Genomic DNA, 19086 nt, shown 5'->3' with positions numbered 1-19086 from the left:
GACTCTGTCTCAAAAAAAAAAAAAAAGGAAAAAAAAATTCATAGAGTTATTTCAGATATCCATAAAGTATTTATGTGGAAGCATTTAGCAACTGTAAGTATGGTATAAATTTTCACTATTGTTACCAACTGTGACTAAGTAGATGTAAAAGATGATGAGATAAGAGAGGTGGAAAGAAGAGAAATTACTGAAGAAAGTACTCTAGAGTGGTTTCTACCCACTCACAAACAGAATGATAGTTTATTTTTTTTTAAAGTGGACCTCTATTTTTTTCCTATTCCACTGAACTCTAATTCCCACTCTATGTAGCAAAGATCCTTTTTGCCAACGAGACAGAAGCCATTTGTTAACATACAGCAAATACTGTTTATTGCAGACTTTCCAGCTGACTCATGTGAAAAAGGCACTATGAAAAGTAATGAATCTAGATAATCTCTCTAAATGGATTTATGTTAAAATATACAACATTCTTACATAACATCTGTTTTATATATGTGAAATAATATAACATTTAATGACAAAAATCGTGTTTCCAAAAATAACATTTGTTGAAGGTTAGGTATCTTTCTTTTATCTATCTAGAATCTTTCACAGGATTAAAATATGTGTAAATTAAGCATTTCTTATTACTAGAAAGACTTGACACAGATAAACACATAAAATGGCCCCAATTTCCTTTTAACTACTTATATCGATATTCAGAACTGAGGCCTTCATTAAGCAAAATACTGTAATGCACACCAATGCAGGCTACTTCCTCTGATAGATTTTGAGCATACATGACCTCTTTCCCACTTGTGCTTTCTCATATACAAGAACACAGTATACATCATAAGCAGAATATAAACTAAATCAAAATACAAGCTATACAAGGAATTGCAATCAACAGAGCCATACAAATGTCTTGGGAATGCTCCATAGGTTCATATCTGCACGTCCAAGGCCTGGCTATGCTTTATAGTTCATTCACATGTTTCAATTTTTTAACTGTTGGCATTAAGAACTTTAAATAAATCTAAATATTATATCATTGAATATGTCAGAGAAGAAACCTAAATAAGCAGAGGCTAGCCTAAAGTGAGCTACACTCTGAATGACAGACACAATATTCACAGGCAAAATTCAAACTGTTTAGATTTTGAATCATGGATAATATCTTTGCTTTGTTGTAGTGAATAAATCCACCACTGTCAAAAAAATTCCTGTGTACACACTGAGATGGTGATGAAATAATTACTCTAATAAAGGAAACCTAACCTTGGTAAAGCAAGAAAAATATTTCCCAAGGTCAAAAAATTCAGTTTAAAAATTTTCAGTTTTAATAAAAATCATGATTCCAGAAGTGAGTCCTCTGCTTACTCAGGTTTGTGTTGGTTTTTTACGGTGATAAATTATCCCAAGAAAAATGAATTTGACATTCCCTTCAAGGCTTCTTAAAACAAAGCGTGTTGGAATAATGCCAAGAATAATGGAGTTTAAAAACAAATAAACAAATTAATGACTGCTTCCTTCATCAAAAGATTCCACTCCTGAATCACTAGCAGCGGCACTGATTTTTTCTTGTCGTCTTCGCATGATTTCTTGCAATTCAGAGCTGCCATTGTTATCCTGAAAAATAAACATGGTTCAGACAAGATGGTTACTAATTTGCATAGGCTGCAGGTTATGTACTAAAATGGTTCAGGATAAAGGTCCATTGTGGTTTTTTTTTTCCTAGTATCTCCTTTGGAAAACTAAAGGCTGTCCCTCATATAAGTGAAGCTTCTGGACTTCACTAACATAGCACCATTAATAATTTTTCATTTTATAAAGTGTCCTAAGGCAATTCATTCACCATACCTTTCATATGAACATGATAAAGATAAATCTATAATGCATATGGTATACTCTAGCTTTCCTGGGAGAAAGAGGATGTGTGTATAATAAGCAAACTGACATGGTAAATTATCAAAGAAACCTTTTTGGGTCAAGTAAGATACTGATCTGCCCTTAGGAAATTTAACTCAGGCCAAAGAGAAGGTTCAGAATTCACCCATTTTCCCTCCATGTAGTTTAACCATCTGATCATGCCACTTTTCTCCTTTCCTATCCCTATTACAATCCCTGTGTACCCTCCCCTTATTACGCTCTCATCCACAGAAGTCTCTGGCTACACAAGTGAGTAATCTAAAAGATGAACTAGATCCCAAAGAAGGGTGAGGTGGCAAGGTGGTTGAGGAACATGAAGAACCTCAGGTAGTAGCCTCTGCCTCAATTCACAGCCAGAGGAATAGGCAGCAAGAGACCAGCATGAAGTGGGCAGTGAGGGTAAATGACAATGATAGAAAGTTCTAGAATAAAGGAATTCATAAATTTTAGGAATATGGAATTTTTTAACATACCTTTAAGAAGTCATTTATATACTCTCAACAAAATTAGAATATATAATGGTAACAAAACTGTTTGAGAAAAGATATAATCCTTATTCATAGTCAACATATAGAAAGTAATCACATTAAACATTAATACAGAATCCCCAAGATCAATGTTGTAGGAAAATCTTCCAAGGAAAATATAATTTCTCTTGATTGAGAATGGCTAACAGGGTTATAAAAATGAAGATATTTTACCTGAGTTATTTAACTGTTAAATTTATATAATACCTGCTATAGATAATTATGTACCAATTTCATGCCAAAGCCTATATATCCTTTCATTTGAATCTCAGTATAATTTTCATGAAGCTATTAAGAGCTGCGAGATGTAAGAGTGGGAAACTACTACCCTTACATAGCTCATTTTAAGTAGAATAGGATATTGGAAGCTTAAGTATATTTAATCTAGAAAACATTTACTGCTTTCATTCAGACAACTATGACTCAGTAATTACTCCTTAGGGCTCTCTATTTGCAGTGATCCCCCTGATATACATATTATACTTAATATATTTTCCCTGATTATTTAGATGTATAACCAGGCCTAAGACACACAACCTGGATCTTACAACCTTATATTCTATTAGAATCTCCAAACTAAGTATTAAGAACAGACCAAAGAGCTCTGGCCTTTTAAGGCATTTACTCAATCAAGTGAATTTCCATTATTGTGTTAAAATTAAAATTCCTATAGAAGTAGGTAAGGCATATAAAATGAGAACATTATGTTTTTTTGTTAAAAAAAGTGTATGCTCAAGCTTCATTTTATATGAGCATTTATAACAAATTAATCTCCTTACAAATGGTCACTGATGGTCTTCAGTAACAAATTTATAAAAGCTGAGCCAAATTTAATTCAGCTCTGTAAGAAAGAGAAATTTGCCAATAGGGACATAAATAGTTGTTTCCAAAGCTTAGATCTACAGTCCACGCTCTTGAAAAATGCAGGAAAAAAACAAAACAAAACATGTTACATTGACAAGTCGTACCTCTAATGCGGCTTTTTGTACAGTGATTTGGCTAAAGACTCTGGCCCCTTCAGGACAGACTGTCCTCAGTTCATCTTTATTAAGAGAGAAAAGTTGTGCACCATTTAATACTCCAAGACTATTGACAGTCCTGAAAAAAAGAAAAAATAACAAAGCATTAAAATATTGCCTAGAAAAAAACAAAAGAGAGAAAATTTTCTGTTCTTGCTGGTGACCTCTCTAAGTGTTCCATAGGCTGGAACTCTTACTTAATGGTGCTACAGTGCTTAGGGCAATGATAAGGTTCTGTTATGATGATGACCCTGAGGCTACACAAAATGACTGATTATGAAGTATCAAAAAGGAACCAATTGGGTTTAGTATCATTGTTTAATACCAACTCCTTCTAATTTGGTGTTTCATAGAAGGAACAGATAACTTTCTAGTAATCTGGCAATTGATTATTATACTTCATTTTTTAATTGTTGATAGGTAAGTTTACAAGATCTCAAGGTCCCTTGAATATGTATTATTCAAATAATTCATTGTACCCAATACACATAAAATGTTTATAGACTTTTAGATGATAAATAGAACTTTTACCATTTATTTTTAAAAAAAGGTCTATTAAGATTAAGTTTGATGATAGGTAAAGTTATCTATATTTTTATTAATATTTGTCTTTGATGCTCTACCCTATAGCAGGAGGAAAGCTTATGTTGTATGCCCTACACGGTCTGGGGAGTCAGCTAAGACCACGGCCCTATCCTTCGTAACCTGATGAGGGAGAAAGAAAGCTACCAGGCCTCGAAGCTGCTGACAGTTTGCTTAAAGAACCAATGATGATAATTGCAAGGCTGTGGAAACAGCCCAAGTGCCCATCAATCCAAGAGTGGATTAATAAAATGTAGTATATGTATACTATGGAGTACTATTCAGCTAAGAAACAACGGTGATATAGCACATCTTATATTTTCCTGGTTAGAACTAGAACCCATACTACTAAGTGAAGTATCCCAAGAATGGAAAAACAAGCACCAAATATACTCACCAGCAAACTGGTATTAACTGAGCAGCACCTAAGTGGACACATAGGTACTACAGTAATAGGGTATTGGGCAGTGGGAGGGGGAAGCGGGACAGGTGTATACATACATAATGAGTGAGAGGTGCACCATCTGGGGTATGGTCACACTGGAAACTCAGACTTGTGGGGGGACGGGGTAAAGGGCATTTTTTGAAACCTTAAAATTTGTACCCCCATAATATGCCGAAATAAAAAAAAAAAGAACCAATGATGAACAGATACTACCAACTGGAAAATGGGGTGGCATTAAATGATGGTTATTTTTACTTCTTTCAATTCTTTTTTTAGCTATGGATAGCTAGTCATTTCCTGAGTACGGAACAAAGTATGTAATCTGTACTCTTACATTATTAAGAGTCATTTGTCACATCTAAGTAACCAAATTGAAAACAATGTTTTACACAAAGAATTGCAAAGCATTCAGAGAGAGACTTACACAGGGTTGAATCCCTTTGACTGTAACCATGCCTTCACATCCTCTGGTGTGGAGTCGTAAGTGATATTGATAACTGGCACATTCTGCCGTGGCACATGGAACTTCTTCTGAGCGGCACTGCGACCGATGGTCAGTCTGTGGATGAGTTCATCCTGCACTTCCTCCATCTGAGATTTCCTTCCTAGACACCAACAGAAAGCAGGTTATTTTTGAAAATCCCTAATATTACATCACTCTCTCTAGAACCCCAATCCTAATAATCCTTTGACACATGTAGGATTTACAATCTAGTGTTCCTACCATCTTAATTGTCTATTTACCTATCTCCTTTCATTAAAATATAAGCCTGAGGAGTAAAAGAATTTATCCCTATTTTGATTGCTTCCATATCCTCAGCACCTGGAATAAATGCTTATTGAGTAAATGAATTCTACTGACTTTTCCACTGAGAGAGACCTTGAAAAATCATCATGTACAAACTCCTTAAATAACCAGATTAAAAAAAGAGAGGCCAAAAGCAGAGAAATGATCTGTCAAAGTCACATTTTAATTAGTAGAAGAAGTTTGCTAGAACTAGATCTTCTGATTTTCAGCTCAGGGCTGTTTTAATAGCCAAAGCCATAGGAAGTACCTTTGATTAACTTACCTAACTATCCTGGCTATTTTATACTAATGAGAAAGATGTGTATATGAACATACTGTTACAAGGAAAATGGGAAAGAACATGTATTTTAGAAATACTTGCATATACATACATAGGTAAACTACGTTACCTGTATGTGGCTTTCAAGAATTAAGAACAAAGAACTGATATAGTCATCCAATTAACTAGTGACCCTGACAAATGGCAATTACCTGGTCCCTAAGGGAGTCTTTTGTGACCACTGTTCTATGATCCCACCCATGGAAAAGTAAGTGTTAGTAAGTGTTTGGTGTCTCTGAGAAGTAAGATAAAGTGTGAAATAACTAGATAGAGTTACTTCAGTCTAATTTATTTTAATGCCTCAAGTATTTAGGAAATTTCTTCCAATAGAGGTCAAAGGGGAAAAGAGAAGGGTTGATGGAAGGAAGAGGGGGCTAGAGAGAATACTATCGATCATTGCATTTAGGTAATACATTACATACATATTTCATTAGTTAACTTTTTATGGAGAGAATCATTATGGCCTTTGTTCTTGTTTTTATTTATTTATGTGGTATATTGCATTTATAGATTTGTGTATGTTGAACCATCCTTGCATCTCTGGGATAAAGCCCACCTGGTCATGATGAATTATTGTTTGATGTGCTGTTGAATTAGGTTTGCTAAGATTTTGTTGAGGATTTTTACATCTATATTCATGAGGAATACTGGTCGGTAGTTTTCTTTTATTGTTGTTTCCTTTCTTGCCTTTGGTATCAGGGTGACATTGGCTTCACAGAATGAGTTAGGAAGGATTCTCTCCTTCCCAATGTTATGGAATAATTTCTGCAGTATGGGTATCAGCCCTTCTTTGTAGGTCTGATAAGATTCAGCTGTGAATTCATCTGGTCTGGAGCTTTTATTGTTGGATGATTTTTTATTACTGTTTCAATCTCATTGCTCATTATTTGTCTGTTCAGGAATTCTATTTCCTCCTGGGTGAGCCTAGGGAGGTTGTGTGTCTAAGAATTTGTCCATTTCTGCCACATTTTATAGTTTTTAGACATATGAAATTTTATAGTATTCAAATATACTGTTTTGTATTTCTGTGATGTCTATCATGACCTCTCCTTTTTCATTTCTGAGCTTATTAGAGTCCTTTCCTTTCTGCTTCTGGTCAATCTAGCAAGAGAGGTGTTAATTTTATCTTTTCAAAAAACCAACTTTTGGTTTTATTAATCTTCTGTATAGTTCTTTTGTTCTTGATTTCATTTAGTTCTGTTCTGATCTTAGTTATTTCATTGCTTCTGTTGGGTTTAGGATTGATTTGCTCTTCCTTTTCCAGTTCCTTGATACGGTTCACTAGTAAGTTGATTTGTGACCTTTCTATGTTTTGGATGTGGGCATTTAATGCCATTAGTTTTCCTCTTAGGAATGCTTTTGCTGTATCTCACAGATCTTGATAACTTGTGTTTCCATTATCATTTAGTTCAAAGAATCTCTGATTTCCATCTGGATCTCCTCCTTGACCCAACAGTCATTCAGCAATAGATTGTTTAATTGCCATGACTTTGTGAAGTGCTGAGTGTTTCTGCTGGAATTGATCTCTAATTTTATTCCACTGTGGTCTGGGAAGATACATGGTATAATTTCTTTTTTAAATTTGTTGAGATCTGATTTGTGGCCTACGATATGATAGATTTTAGAGAAAGTTCCATGAGCTGATGAGAAGAACGTATATTCGGTTTTATTTCAGTGGAAGATTCTGTAAATGTCTGTTAGACTCATTTGTTCTAGAGCTCTGTTTAAGTCCATTGTGTTTTTGCTTATTTTCTGCTTGGAGGATCTGTCCAGTTCATTCAGTGGGGTGTTGAAATCCCCAGCTATTATGGCATTACTGTTTATCATGTGATTTAGATCAAACAGGGCTTGCTTTATGTATCTGGGCACTCCTGTGTTGAGTACATAGATATTAAGAACTGTTAAGAGTTCTTGTTGGATTTTCCCCTCCACCACTATATAGTGACCATCTTTGTCTACTTTTACTGTTTTAAACTTTATGTTATCTGATATAAGAATACCTAGCCCACCTTTCTTTTGGTTTCCATTTGCCTGGAAGTTTTTTTCTCAAACCTTCACCTTGAGTATGAAAGCATCTTTGCAGGTTAGATGTGTTTTCTGGAGACAGCAGGTACTTGGCTTGTGATTTTTTTTTTTATCTACTCAGCCAGTCTATGTCTCTTCAGTGGAGAATTCAAGCCATTCACATTTATTGAGAGAATTGACATTTGGCGTAGATTTCTGTTCAATAAATTCTTGTTTCGTTTTACCCATTGAGCCACTGTGGAATCAGCGTTCTAGACTCTTGAGTAATTTTAAATAGGTGGGCGTCTCTTATTTTGTGTATAATGTAGGTCTGGTCTTCACAAATTCCTTCAATGATTGCTTATCTGAGAAAGTCTTTATTTCTCCCTCATATAAGCAGCTTAGTTTTGCCAGATAAAGAATTCTAGGTTGGCCATTATTTTGTTTTAGAAGATTAAAGATGGGTTCCCGGTTCCTTCTGGCTTGTAAAGTTTCAGTTGAGAAGTTTGCAGTTGGTCTGATAGGTTTTCCTTTGTAGGTTATCTGCTGTTTTCATCTTATTGCTGGAAGGATTGCCTCTTTCATGTTTACTTTGGCCAGGCTAATAACTATGTGACATGGTGACTACCTTTTCACATTCAGTCTCTCAGGAGCTCTGTGTGCTTCTTATACCTGTATATCTCGATTTCTGGCCAGGCAAGTTTTCCTCCATTATTCCAAGAAATAAGACTTTACAGCCTTGTGTATTATTTTCTCTCTCATGGATGCCTACAATTCTTATATTTGGTTTCTTTACATAATCCCACATTTCATGTATGTTTTGTTCATGTCTCTTGCTTGTGTGTTATTTTTCCTTATCTGATTTGTTTAGCACATAGGTGTTATTTTCAAGCTCTGAGATTCTTTCCTCTTTGTGATCCAACCTATTCTTAAGGCTGTCCACTGTGTTTTGTAGTTCCTTGAATGCCTCTTTCATTTCCAGTATTTCTGTTTGGTTCTTTGGTAATACTTTAGTTTCTTTAGAGAACTTTTCCTGTATTGTTCTTGTGGCTTATTTGTGTTGGGTTTCTATTTTCTCTTCAATTCCATTGAGTTTTCTTACAATCCATATTCAGAATTCTTCCTCCGTCATTTTAATCATTTTGTTTAAGATAGTATCCATTGTTGAGGATTTAATGATTTCTTTTGGGGGTGACTTTTGCTCTGATCTTTCATGTTTCCTGTGTTCTTTCATGATTCTTTCTCATCAGGCTTCTTGGCCGAAAACTGGGGGTGCTAGGAGTGGTTTATGGCCCTATCTCTAAGTCCCCAAGTGTTGTTCCTTGACAGTGTTGAAGAGAGGTGTGCTGATCTGGTATTGCCTAAGGAGTATTTCAGCAAGTTGGGTTACCTCTGACCTGTTGTCATCACCTCTTGGCAATGGAGACTAGAGAGTTTGGTCCCACAGCTTAAGCTTCAAAGTGGTGGATTGCACTTGTGGGTATGACTCCACTGCTCTCTAACAACTTGAGATGGAAGGCACTGTGTTAAGCTATGGGGTTACACTCTCTCTCGTTGATTGCAGTTTGTGTGGAGGAGCCAGTTATTGAGCTAATCTGATGTGTCTGTGGTAGGCTCTGGTCCCCCAAATGGGGTATATGAATGCCCTGATCTTTGGGAGGGGCCTTGCCACTCCTGAGGGTTACTTGGACCCTGTTTTCCCTTAAAGTGGGCGTAGGAACAAGATAGATTGCAGCTGGTGCGTGCAAGCCTGGGTGGTGGTGTTGTTTGACCTGCTACTAGGGGAAGATGCTAATATTTATTCAGTGCTCTTTTGCCACACTTGGAGGGCTGCTCCTGATTGGAGGAGTCAACTTGCAATTGCTGAGGTCTCTGGCTAGGTTTTTCCTTCCTTGTCCGCAAACCCCAATGTTGGCTGCTGCCTGGACCCTGGAGAGCAAGCCCTGGAATTATGTTCTTATTAGATGGCCTAAGCTGGTCCGGCAGGCCAAATCAACAGGCTGCCAACTATTTCTTCCACTCCAAGGTCCCGCAGAGTCACACCTCTCACACAGAGAAAGCAGTTTTCCTTATTCCGTCCTAGCTTCAAGGTCAGGGTCCGCCATGTCCGGCATGAAAGTCCCTGAGCTGGGGGAGGGTTGACATCCAAAACTGCAGTGTGCAGTAGCCGTCTCTGGGCTGGGGACTCCAAAGATGGCAGCTGACCGCCCATGGAGAACTAGCATTAGGGGCAAGCACTCAAGAGTAGCTGAAGCCGGTTTGGCAAGCAGAATCAACAGGTCATTATTTTTCAGCACCAAAGTCCCACAGATTCATGCCAGCCACAAAGAGAAAGAGGTTTTTTTCACCTCTCCCCACCCTAAGGGCAGAGTCCACCATGACCAGTATGAAAGTCCCGGGCTAGGGGTGGAGCAGTGGCTGAAACCACCACTGCTGCAGAGTCTCCAGGCTGGGGACTCCAAAGATAGTGGCCACCTGCCCCTGGAGACCTAGCGTTGGGGGCAACCACTCACGAGTCTGCCTGTTGAGTAGGCTGAATCAACAGGCTGCAAGCTGTTACTTCGGCATCACAGTCCTGCAGTCTCACATCTGCCTAGCAGAGGTTCCTGCTCTTTTTGTCCCACCCTGAGCCTGTGGAATCACCAGCAGTTTCCAGGTTCAGAGTCCCCTTTTGGACCTTCATTTTCTACACTCTGGTTCCGCTAACCACCAGAGGCAAAGTGTCTGTCTCTAAACTCCCTTCCGTGGTCGCAGGAAGTAACCACTCAGACCAGTCGGTCATCCACCCAGTGCAGTCTCAGTGCAGAGCACTGGAGTGTTCAGAATGTTTCCCACTATTGTCTCCTTTCCACAGGGTCTGCGTCTGTGCCACAACTTTGCACCAACTGCAGGCATGTTCCTGTCTGAATCGGTGTGGAGATCTGTTGGGGAGCCAGGCGTCCTCATTGTGGGTCAGATCACACTGTGTTTGCTGGCCTGGCGGGCGGCCCTCCTGCATTGCTCTCTATTCCGTATTGTATTTCTCACACTCTCCAGTCTTTGCAAAGGTTATCTCCCTTTCACCATTTTTGCTGCACTGTGTGACCCATGCTGTTTCTCTACAGATTCACAACACTGTTCTGGGGTGCGGGGAATGATCCACTCGTGTGTAGCCATTTGAGTTCTTCACCTCCTTCTCTAGGAGCAGTGAGCCAGGAGGCCACCACTAATCCCCAATTTTTTCCCCTCCATTAGTTAACTTTTTAAAATCATTACATCATATTGCCATATACCATATGAGTACATATCAAAGGGATAAAAAAGGTATCACCACACCAAAAGATTTATTTTCTTATAGACTGACTTAGCTACTACATCAATCATTGCCAGTTCAAAACATAGTCTTCTTCCAGGGAGCATAAAGAAAATCTCCTTCTGATCTTTTATGTACTTTTGGCTTTCTTTCTTTCTTTCTTTCTTTTTTTTTTTTTTTTTTTTTTTGAGACAGGGTCTCACTCTGTGGCCCAGGCTGGAATACAATGGCACTCTGAAGCTCACTGCAGCTATGAGCTCCTAGTCTCAGGTGATTCTCCCACCTCAGCCTCTTGAGAAGCTGGTACTACAGGCACACACCATGGCACCTGGCTAATTAAAAAAAAAAAATTTGGAGAGGCGAGATCTCATTATGTTACCCAGGTTAGTCTTGAACTCCTGGGCTCTAGCGATTCTCCCACCTTGGCCTCCCAAAGTGCTGGGATTATGGGCATGAGCCACTGTGCCTGGCTTTTGATTTCTATTTTCAATGTTCTAGTACATAACAAACAACAAACCAGACTAACTTTACACCTCTTTCTAAAATAACACTTCTGATTACAAAAGATTAAACTAGAATAAAAGGACTAGCATTTCAAAGGAAATGGAAGAAATACAAAGCAACTCAAATGTTGGTATCTTCATGAGTGATAAGAGGAGAACCTTTGGGGATCTTGCAATAAATCAATTTGAATAGCTTATATGACACACAGTTCCAAGCAGCTATTTTGAATAGGCAACACACAGTTACACTACAGCAAAAAGGAGCTCACTCTTGCCACTTGCTACATTTTTTAAACAGGCATGGTAGGGTTATTTTTGCTTTGTTTATTGCTATTTGATAACATTTTTATGAGTATTCAACTCTCTAGTTCCCTTCATTTTATTTTTACCAGAAATTTAGGCAGTAAGCAGAAAATGTAGGTAGCATGAATAGGCCTATTTTCAGAGAAATCTGGCTGTCAATAAATATATACTTAAACATGTCTATCAGGTTCCAAAAGACTGTTGAGAAACCTGAGCATTGATTCAGAAAAAAACTGTTCTACAAAATGCTATCAAGAAATATTTGTTTTATAAAAAGACATATATTTAATGTCGAACTATACTTTCGAGATATCTTAAAAAGGAACTTTATATAAGTAATTGCAAGATTTTGTTATTTTAAGGAAACAAATACATGCATTAATTTTGGGAGAAATGTTTATATTTTATATTCCAGTGTCACCCTTCTACTTATGAAAAACAGATTTGAAAATGGTGAGTCACAATTATCGGGAGAATTCTCTATCTTTAAAAGTGTTCAAACTATGCCTCTTTCCCATTAGGTTATTCTTGGTTTCTTAGAGTGGACAAAGAACAAACTGTCCCAACCCACACACTGTTCCAAATGGGGACTGGATGCCTATGAACTCTGATCCTAGGCCTGGAAAAAGAGTATCACAGTGTCAAAGATTACTGTGCTGACGTATCAAAGGAGAGAAGTGTTATAAAAGTGTGGTAAGAATAAAGAAAGGAACAGTCATTTTTAAGAGGGAATTAATTTATCCTTAGAGAAATCAACAAAAATATTTATAGAATGTTCTCATCTTAAAACTATGTCTTTAGAGTCTTTGACAAAAATAAATAAAAGCATCTTTTAAAAAACTCCACACATATTTTAAAAACTTAGTAGCATATTATATTATAGTTATATACACTTATATGCTCATACACGCATGGTTATTTTTGCTGCACAGAAAGTGTTAACCACTTTTCCCAAACTTCATTTTTCCTTTAGTTTTCTGGTAAAGTCTAGATATAGATAAGGTTATTTAACTAGGCTACACTTTGGGAGAGAAAGCAATGTGTAAAAGTAGGCTTGTGCTTGTTGCATTTAACCAGATTCTCTAGAATAGTTAAATAGTAATAGTTTAAATGTCTTCATTTAAAAAAATTTTTAATGTATCAAGAATGACCTCAACTGAATAGATGTTGAGTATGACTTACTGAGATGACAAAAAAACAGTGCAGTGAAAATGGGGATGTGAAAGATTCAATAATTTTGGAACATGAATCTTAAACATCCAATCTCAACTATAAAGTTAATATTTTAATACATGTATCTGGATGTCAGAGATAAGATTTGATATGCAGACTAATTTTGGAATTATTCCTTTTCCAACAAGAAATGGAAACAGATTGATAATTTACAGTAACAGCATGTTTATATGGAGACAATAATGCAGAACCCAGGAGAGGCCCACAGTGAGGGACTGATAGATGGCTGTCTCTTTCTCTCTTGCACACCCTTTATATACTTTTGTCATATAGAGAAAATATGAAATATATTCCTGGCTCTACTTTCCCAAGAGTTTTTATATATCAAGTATAGGTAAAGCAAAGTAATTTTATAATATTTTAAAAAAACATAATTTGGAGATTAAATAGACATGCCATATACTATTAATACAGGGTAAAACAAAATAAAATTATTTTAGAATTACCTTCAGTTTTCAATATATCTATACTGCTGCTCACCAATACAAACTAGAATAATCCAAAGTTGGCCATAGTGTCTTTTCTTTTAGTTTATTTAAACATAGTTTTCACAGAAACCATTTTATGAAAAATCAAATTTAAATTTATGCAAATACGAAGTTGAAGTCTAAATCACACGAAATCTGAATTTGGAGGGTAAATCTGAGACTGCTATTGGCAGGTGATTATATTAACTAGTGTGATTGTGCATAGATTTGAGAATAGCAAATATGAGGAAGAAAAGCAGGGAAGTAAGGATGATGATGATAACAGCAGTAAATATTACTGACTGTTTATCATGTCATACATTAGTCAAAATCAACCAGGGTTTTTCAATGTTGGCAACACTGACATTCTGGGCCAGATAATTCTGTTGTGGGGGGCTGTGCTGTGCATTTTAACATGTTGCCAAACATCCCTGGCCTCTGCCCGTTAGATGCCAGTAGCATCCCTCCGAGTTATGACGAGCAATGTCTCTAGAAAAACTAAATGTCCCTCTAAAACAAACAAACAAAAAAAACCCCTAAATGTCCCTATAGGAAGGAGGACGGTGCAAAATCACCCCTGGCTGAAAACCACTGAACTAAATATTTTATATGCATTACTTTATTAAATCCTCACACTTATCTTGGGAATCAGACACTATTATCTTTTCTCCACTTTTCAGATATTGAAGTATAGAGAGGATTATTGAATTGTGGAAGCTCACATGGCTGGTTAAGTGCTTTTTCACTATACAAATTCCAGTATATCTGGCTCCAGAGTATGCATTTAACCATCATAATATATTGGAATATGAGTAGAAATACATATGTTAGAGAGTGAAGAGAATTTCCTCTTTTTCCAAATTACGTAGAGGATGGGAAACTAGGTGAAAATCTTTGCAACCTATGAAGTACCATGCAAATATAAAGGACTATTATTTATATTTAGTAATATTTAATATCAGTAGAACCAATAATAAATAATATTTTACTTAGTAGCGTTTCTAATTCACAGAAGAAACTTTTTTGCCTCCCTGGGAAACTTACGGTCCACTGGAAGTTGCTTGTGTCTCTGGCTATCTCGCACAATACTGCCACCACTGTCACTGGAGCTGCTGTTCTGACGGGTTACATTTGCCGGGACCTTTGACACGGGAACAGGTGCTGGAGCAGAAGGTGGAAGGGGGACAGGAACAGGAGCTGGTGTTGGAGGAGGTGATGGAGCAGAGGGGGTATCAGCTGGTCTTGGGCCATACTCCATCCTTTGTTTCTATGAAAAGACAAATAATTAACTTGAAAAATTTAAAAATATAAATCTAGGCTAGGAAAACAAATAATACTTCAATCAGATATTGTTGGCTATTTATTTGTAAACCAATAACAAATTTATCTCTAATCCTATGTGGTATAATGATCATTACAAATCATCTTTTAAACATTCTACATATTTGTTCAAAGTTAAAAGATAAGTTAAGAAGTCACAAGGATAAACCAATAACAAACAGTAGTACTGTAGTAATAAATGTCAAGAAAACTAAATTTGGACTTGGAATCACATAAGACCAGGATATGTTAAAAGATTTCTGATTATTTTATAATTTGTACTAATAATAATTTCTAATTTTACTGGAAATCTATAAATGTCAATAGCATAGGTATCATTTACTCCTTATTTTATATAAGTATATGTTCAAAGATTTTTAATTCTGTTGTTTCCAACAAAAAGTTTTAAAATGTTGATATTAATTTTTCCAAGGAATAATCCTTTCTACCATCATCTTAATGCAAATTTATTAAAATTAGAAATTTTGGTTGTTAAAATGGGAATATTGTGGGGTAGATGGTTGTGAGGGTAGTGGTATGGTCTTTGACTGCAACTCACAAGCATATACTAGAAAAATGGTATGTTGAAATCTGTATAACAAAAGGTAGATGTAATAAAATACTTTTCAACATTTTTTAAATCATGTTTGCTAGGCCATTATAAAACAGCATTTGTGTATATTTCATATTAAAATAGTTAAGACTTAAAAATCTAAACAAGATAATTTTAATAGATAAACTGCATTGTTAAGAGGCTCCAAATTCTCAAAAGGCACATTACATTTTCTTTGTAGAATTGAAGATGCACAGCAATGACTTGTAATTGAGGTAAAGTTTAGATAATGCACCAACACAATTTTAATTATTCTAAAATTTAGGATTAGCATGTAAAATGTAAAAAAAAAACAAACAAAAAAAAACCTTTTGGCAATCTGGTCCTTCGATTAGAACAGTATTTACTTTTTGGTTTTAAATTGGCCCAAATATAAGATAGCATTGATTTTTAAGAGTACTCCCCAGTTTCCACAGATATCTAAAACAAAAATACACACCACACACACACACACATCATTTTTAATTAAATCATCACTCAGAAAACAACACACCAATCTTCACTACAGTCGCCTTCATGGCAAATGATTAGCACCTGTGGAAACCTGAGTGGGAAGGAGTCCTCATTCTTTTCTGCTGCCTCTTTAAAAACTACTACTCACCAACCAGTGGGGTGTAGAAAGTGGGAAGGGTATTATGCAAGGATGGAGTTAGAACTGTAAGAGGTATTTATAATGCTGGTAGAAGATATTTGGAGTAGAAAGAGAGCAAGAAGGAGAGAGGCAGGCAAAGGAGGAAGGGAAGAAGTAGAGGGATAAGATTCTCCAAGCAAGCCATGGAGTTAGAGGGAACAGAAAGAGATTGCTAGTCCCCACATTCAAGGCCTAGAAACTGAATATTCAGTCATATATTAGAGCATATCATTATTATAATTACATCCCACAAAATAATCTTCCTATATTTGGGCCAATAAAATATTTAACGCAATCAAAATACAGCAAACATCTCCAAAGTGTAATACTCAGCACACACCAAAGTCATCTGATTAATGTACAATGTTCCGTCGACAAGAATGGTCCTTTGCATGTAATTTCATGGAGAGCTAATGAATTCTCGCATTAGGGTTTCAAAGTGTCAGAGTTTAAATTATTGCTTTTAACACTTAAACAAAAAAATGCCATGAGCTCTGCATTTCATGATATGATTCATATTTTCTGCTTTCATAAAAACAAGAACAGCAAGGTTTTGCTATCCATCAAATAACACTGGAAAAAACTGCATACACTATGTGTTATTGCCACAATCAAGCCTGAAGACAAGCTCATCAAATGTTCTGTGCCTCATTTCATTCATCTGTCATTACTACATAATGCAACTTTATCAGTATGACCTAACAATAATAGGCTTAAAAAATATATATATATTTGATTAAAGTCAAGAAAACCCATATGAAGATTTTTCATGACTTATGCCATAAATTATATTTACTTGCATATTTTCCTCTTTTCTTAGTCCTCTCCTCTTGCTTCATGTTTCCAACGTCTGATGTGAAAAAGAGGAAAAAAGACTTTCCTTGAATCATTACAACCTGTTCTGAACGGCAACCAAGACAGCTTTTCCATAGAAACTGGTTTGTAATTCTTGGTGTGGAAGAAACAGAATCAGCATTGACTCCTGAAGTCACTTTTCTGTGCCCCTTCCTAAGTGGCTCCACTCCTCTTTACCTGCCACCCAGCTACCGCTCTTTCCTTCATTATTTCTGTCCCTTGGCTATTAGTGGTTGAAGCTACAGAATTGATGACTCCAATATACCTTCAACTTATGTAAAGTCCTAGAAAACAGAACTGCACTATGAACTTTTGTCTCCTAAACCAATGGAACTGAAGCTCCAAATCCAAAAATGAAATTTTGACCAGTTCTTCTCGGTTTGCCCAGGACTTTACCAGTAATTAGCAATGAAAGTCCCACATCCCCGGTAAAACTCAGGTGGGGGCAAACTGAGATGGTTGGTGAAGCTGGTGTGGACCCACTCTTGTACTGTAATTGTCAATTCCTAACTCTTGCCTGTGATTCCATGAATATAAAGTTATATTTAAAACAAAATCTCTCTTTTTGTCTTTCTCTGAAAGACAGAATTACTAGACCTCATAGGAAATTTACTTTCCTATTGATAATTAAGTTGGAATGAGTCACTTTTCTTTAGCAACCAAAGCTGAGTAGAAATTCTCAAGGATTAAAGAATGTTATTGAGAGATAAGCTCCTGATTCATACAAAATACTGCTTCAGAGGGGAAATTATGCAAGTAAGCCCAACAAAGCCATTAAAATTGAACTGTTCTTAAAAATTTAACCTACTCTGAATTATACATTTTTCTTCTAAATTTAGTCTCTTTGGAACTCTGAAGTGAAAACTAAGCACAGCTGGAACATTTTGAGGGTGTTAAGTCCAGAGATTGAATTTTAAAAATTATATTAAAAAAGAAGTGCGATGAGGGAAAGAATGTGGGTTACCTCTGATAGCTCGCCAAGTAATTGCTATTAGGAAAATGGAGCAAATCACATCAAATAAGAAAATTAACACAAAAGATGGAATTAAAATAATATCAATTATTACTCACAACAAATATCAGGAAATGTGAGCAAATTAGTTTTGACAGTAAAATTACCTGCCCACAAATCAACCAGTGAAGGAGCTTGTAATATACAATTAATTTCCATCACTTTTATCTAGTCATGTAAAACTAATATAGATTACAATACAGTACAAATGGTGTAGAGTATTTCAAAAGTATCTTTGTGTATTAAAGTATTATGTTAAGATATTAAGATATAGCTTCATTTTATTCTTATATCTTATATAGAATACAACTAGAGTACATTAAATGTAAGACTAATTCTTATTTAATAGCTGATTTTGCAAAAGGAAATACTACATGCATCATGGTGTGGTTTTAATGAGCTTTAAACTTGTAAGCAGTCTAAACACAATTTTTTATAATTATGTACATGTGCATATTGGATAATAATTACTTTACATATGTATAAATATATGTATATATTTGGAGTGGGTATTATTCAAATTATCACAGGAAATATCTGAGAAAATGTCAATACATGAGACAGGAAAAAAAGTAAACATCCTTGTCTAAAAACCATGCCTTTAATTAATGAGCAGAGTCTTCTGAAATTAATTTAAAAAAAACAAGTTTTAAAGAACAGAGTATTATAAGGAAATTGGCCTGGCTGGAAGAAAATGAAAGCATCTCTAATCACTCTCTATCCAGCAGTATCTAAATATCTGGATTGAGCTTAAAAACAAAACATTCATAACATGAGCTGAAATTAGTAGGGTTAGTTGTTTAGTAGTCACCTATAGACAATATTTCCGGTTTTAATACAGGGCTACTTAAACATCTATATAGAGACTAAGAGAATTTTATCTGTAGCTTGAATTGTAGAAATCACACAACTGATCCCTTCCATTTCATAGCCATGTAAGTGGGCGCACAGAGAAATAAAATGCTTTCTTTAAGGTCACACAGCTGGTTAGTGGCAGAACCAGAACCAGAACCCTCATCTACCAATATCTAGATTGGGTCTTTTCCCACGGTATCACAATATCTCTTGCTAGAAAATAGAAAAAACAAGAAACTTTTTTGTGGAAATCAAAAGACCATGAAGACTAGACATTCATAATTATTTGCTATCTTGGTGTTGTAAGAATATCTATAATAATAATAAACACACAGACTTAAAAATAAACAAAAGACTTCTTTATTCTGGCCATCGTGTATATTAGAAATA

At 35.9% G+C, this 19086-nt stretch overlaps 1 protein-coding gene across 3 annotated transcripts in view; it reads right to left on the bottom strand.

The window, feature by feature from the left end:
* Window positions 1-342: 342 nt before the first annotated feature.
* EPS8 (EGFR pathway substrate 8, signaling adaptor) overlaps window positions 343-19086 on the bottom strand; it is a 156169-nt gene continuing 137425 nt past the window's right edge. For all 3 annotated transcript variants that reach the window (XM_012775830.2, XM_020287616.2, XM_012775831.3), the window contains exons 18-21: window positions 14455-14677; window positions 4906-5086; window positions 3404-3533; window positions 343-1608 (exon numbers count right to left, since the gene is read on the bottom strand). In XM_012775830.2, coding sequence (XP_012631284.1) covers window positions 1495-1608; window positions 3404-3533; window positions 4906-5086; window positions 14455-14677 — 648 coding nt within the window. In that variant the 3' untranslated portion in view covers window positions 343-1494. The remainder of the gene's footprint in view (window positions 1609-3403; window positions 3534-4905; window positions 5087-14454; window positions 14678-19086) is intronic.

Source organism: Microcebus murinus, chromosome 10 (assembly GCF_040939455.1).
Source record: "Microcebus murinus isolate Inina chromosome 10, M.murinus_Inina_mat1.0, whole genome shotgun sequence".
Lineage (NCBI taxonomy): Eukaryota > Metazoa > Chordata > Mammalia > Primates > Cheirogaleidae > Microcebus > Microcebus murinus.
Note: the sequence above shows the minus strand (reverse complement) of the source record. Positions and strands in the feature narration are given on the sequence as shown.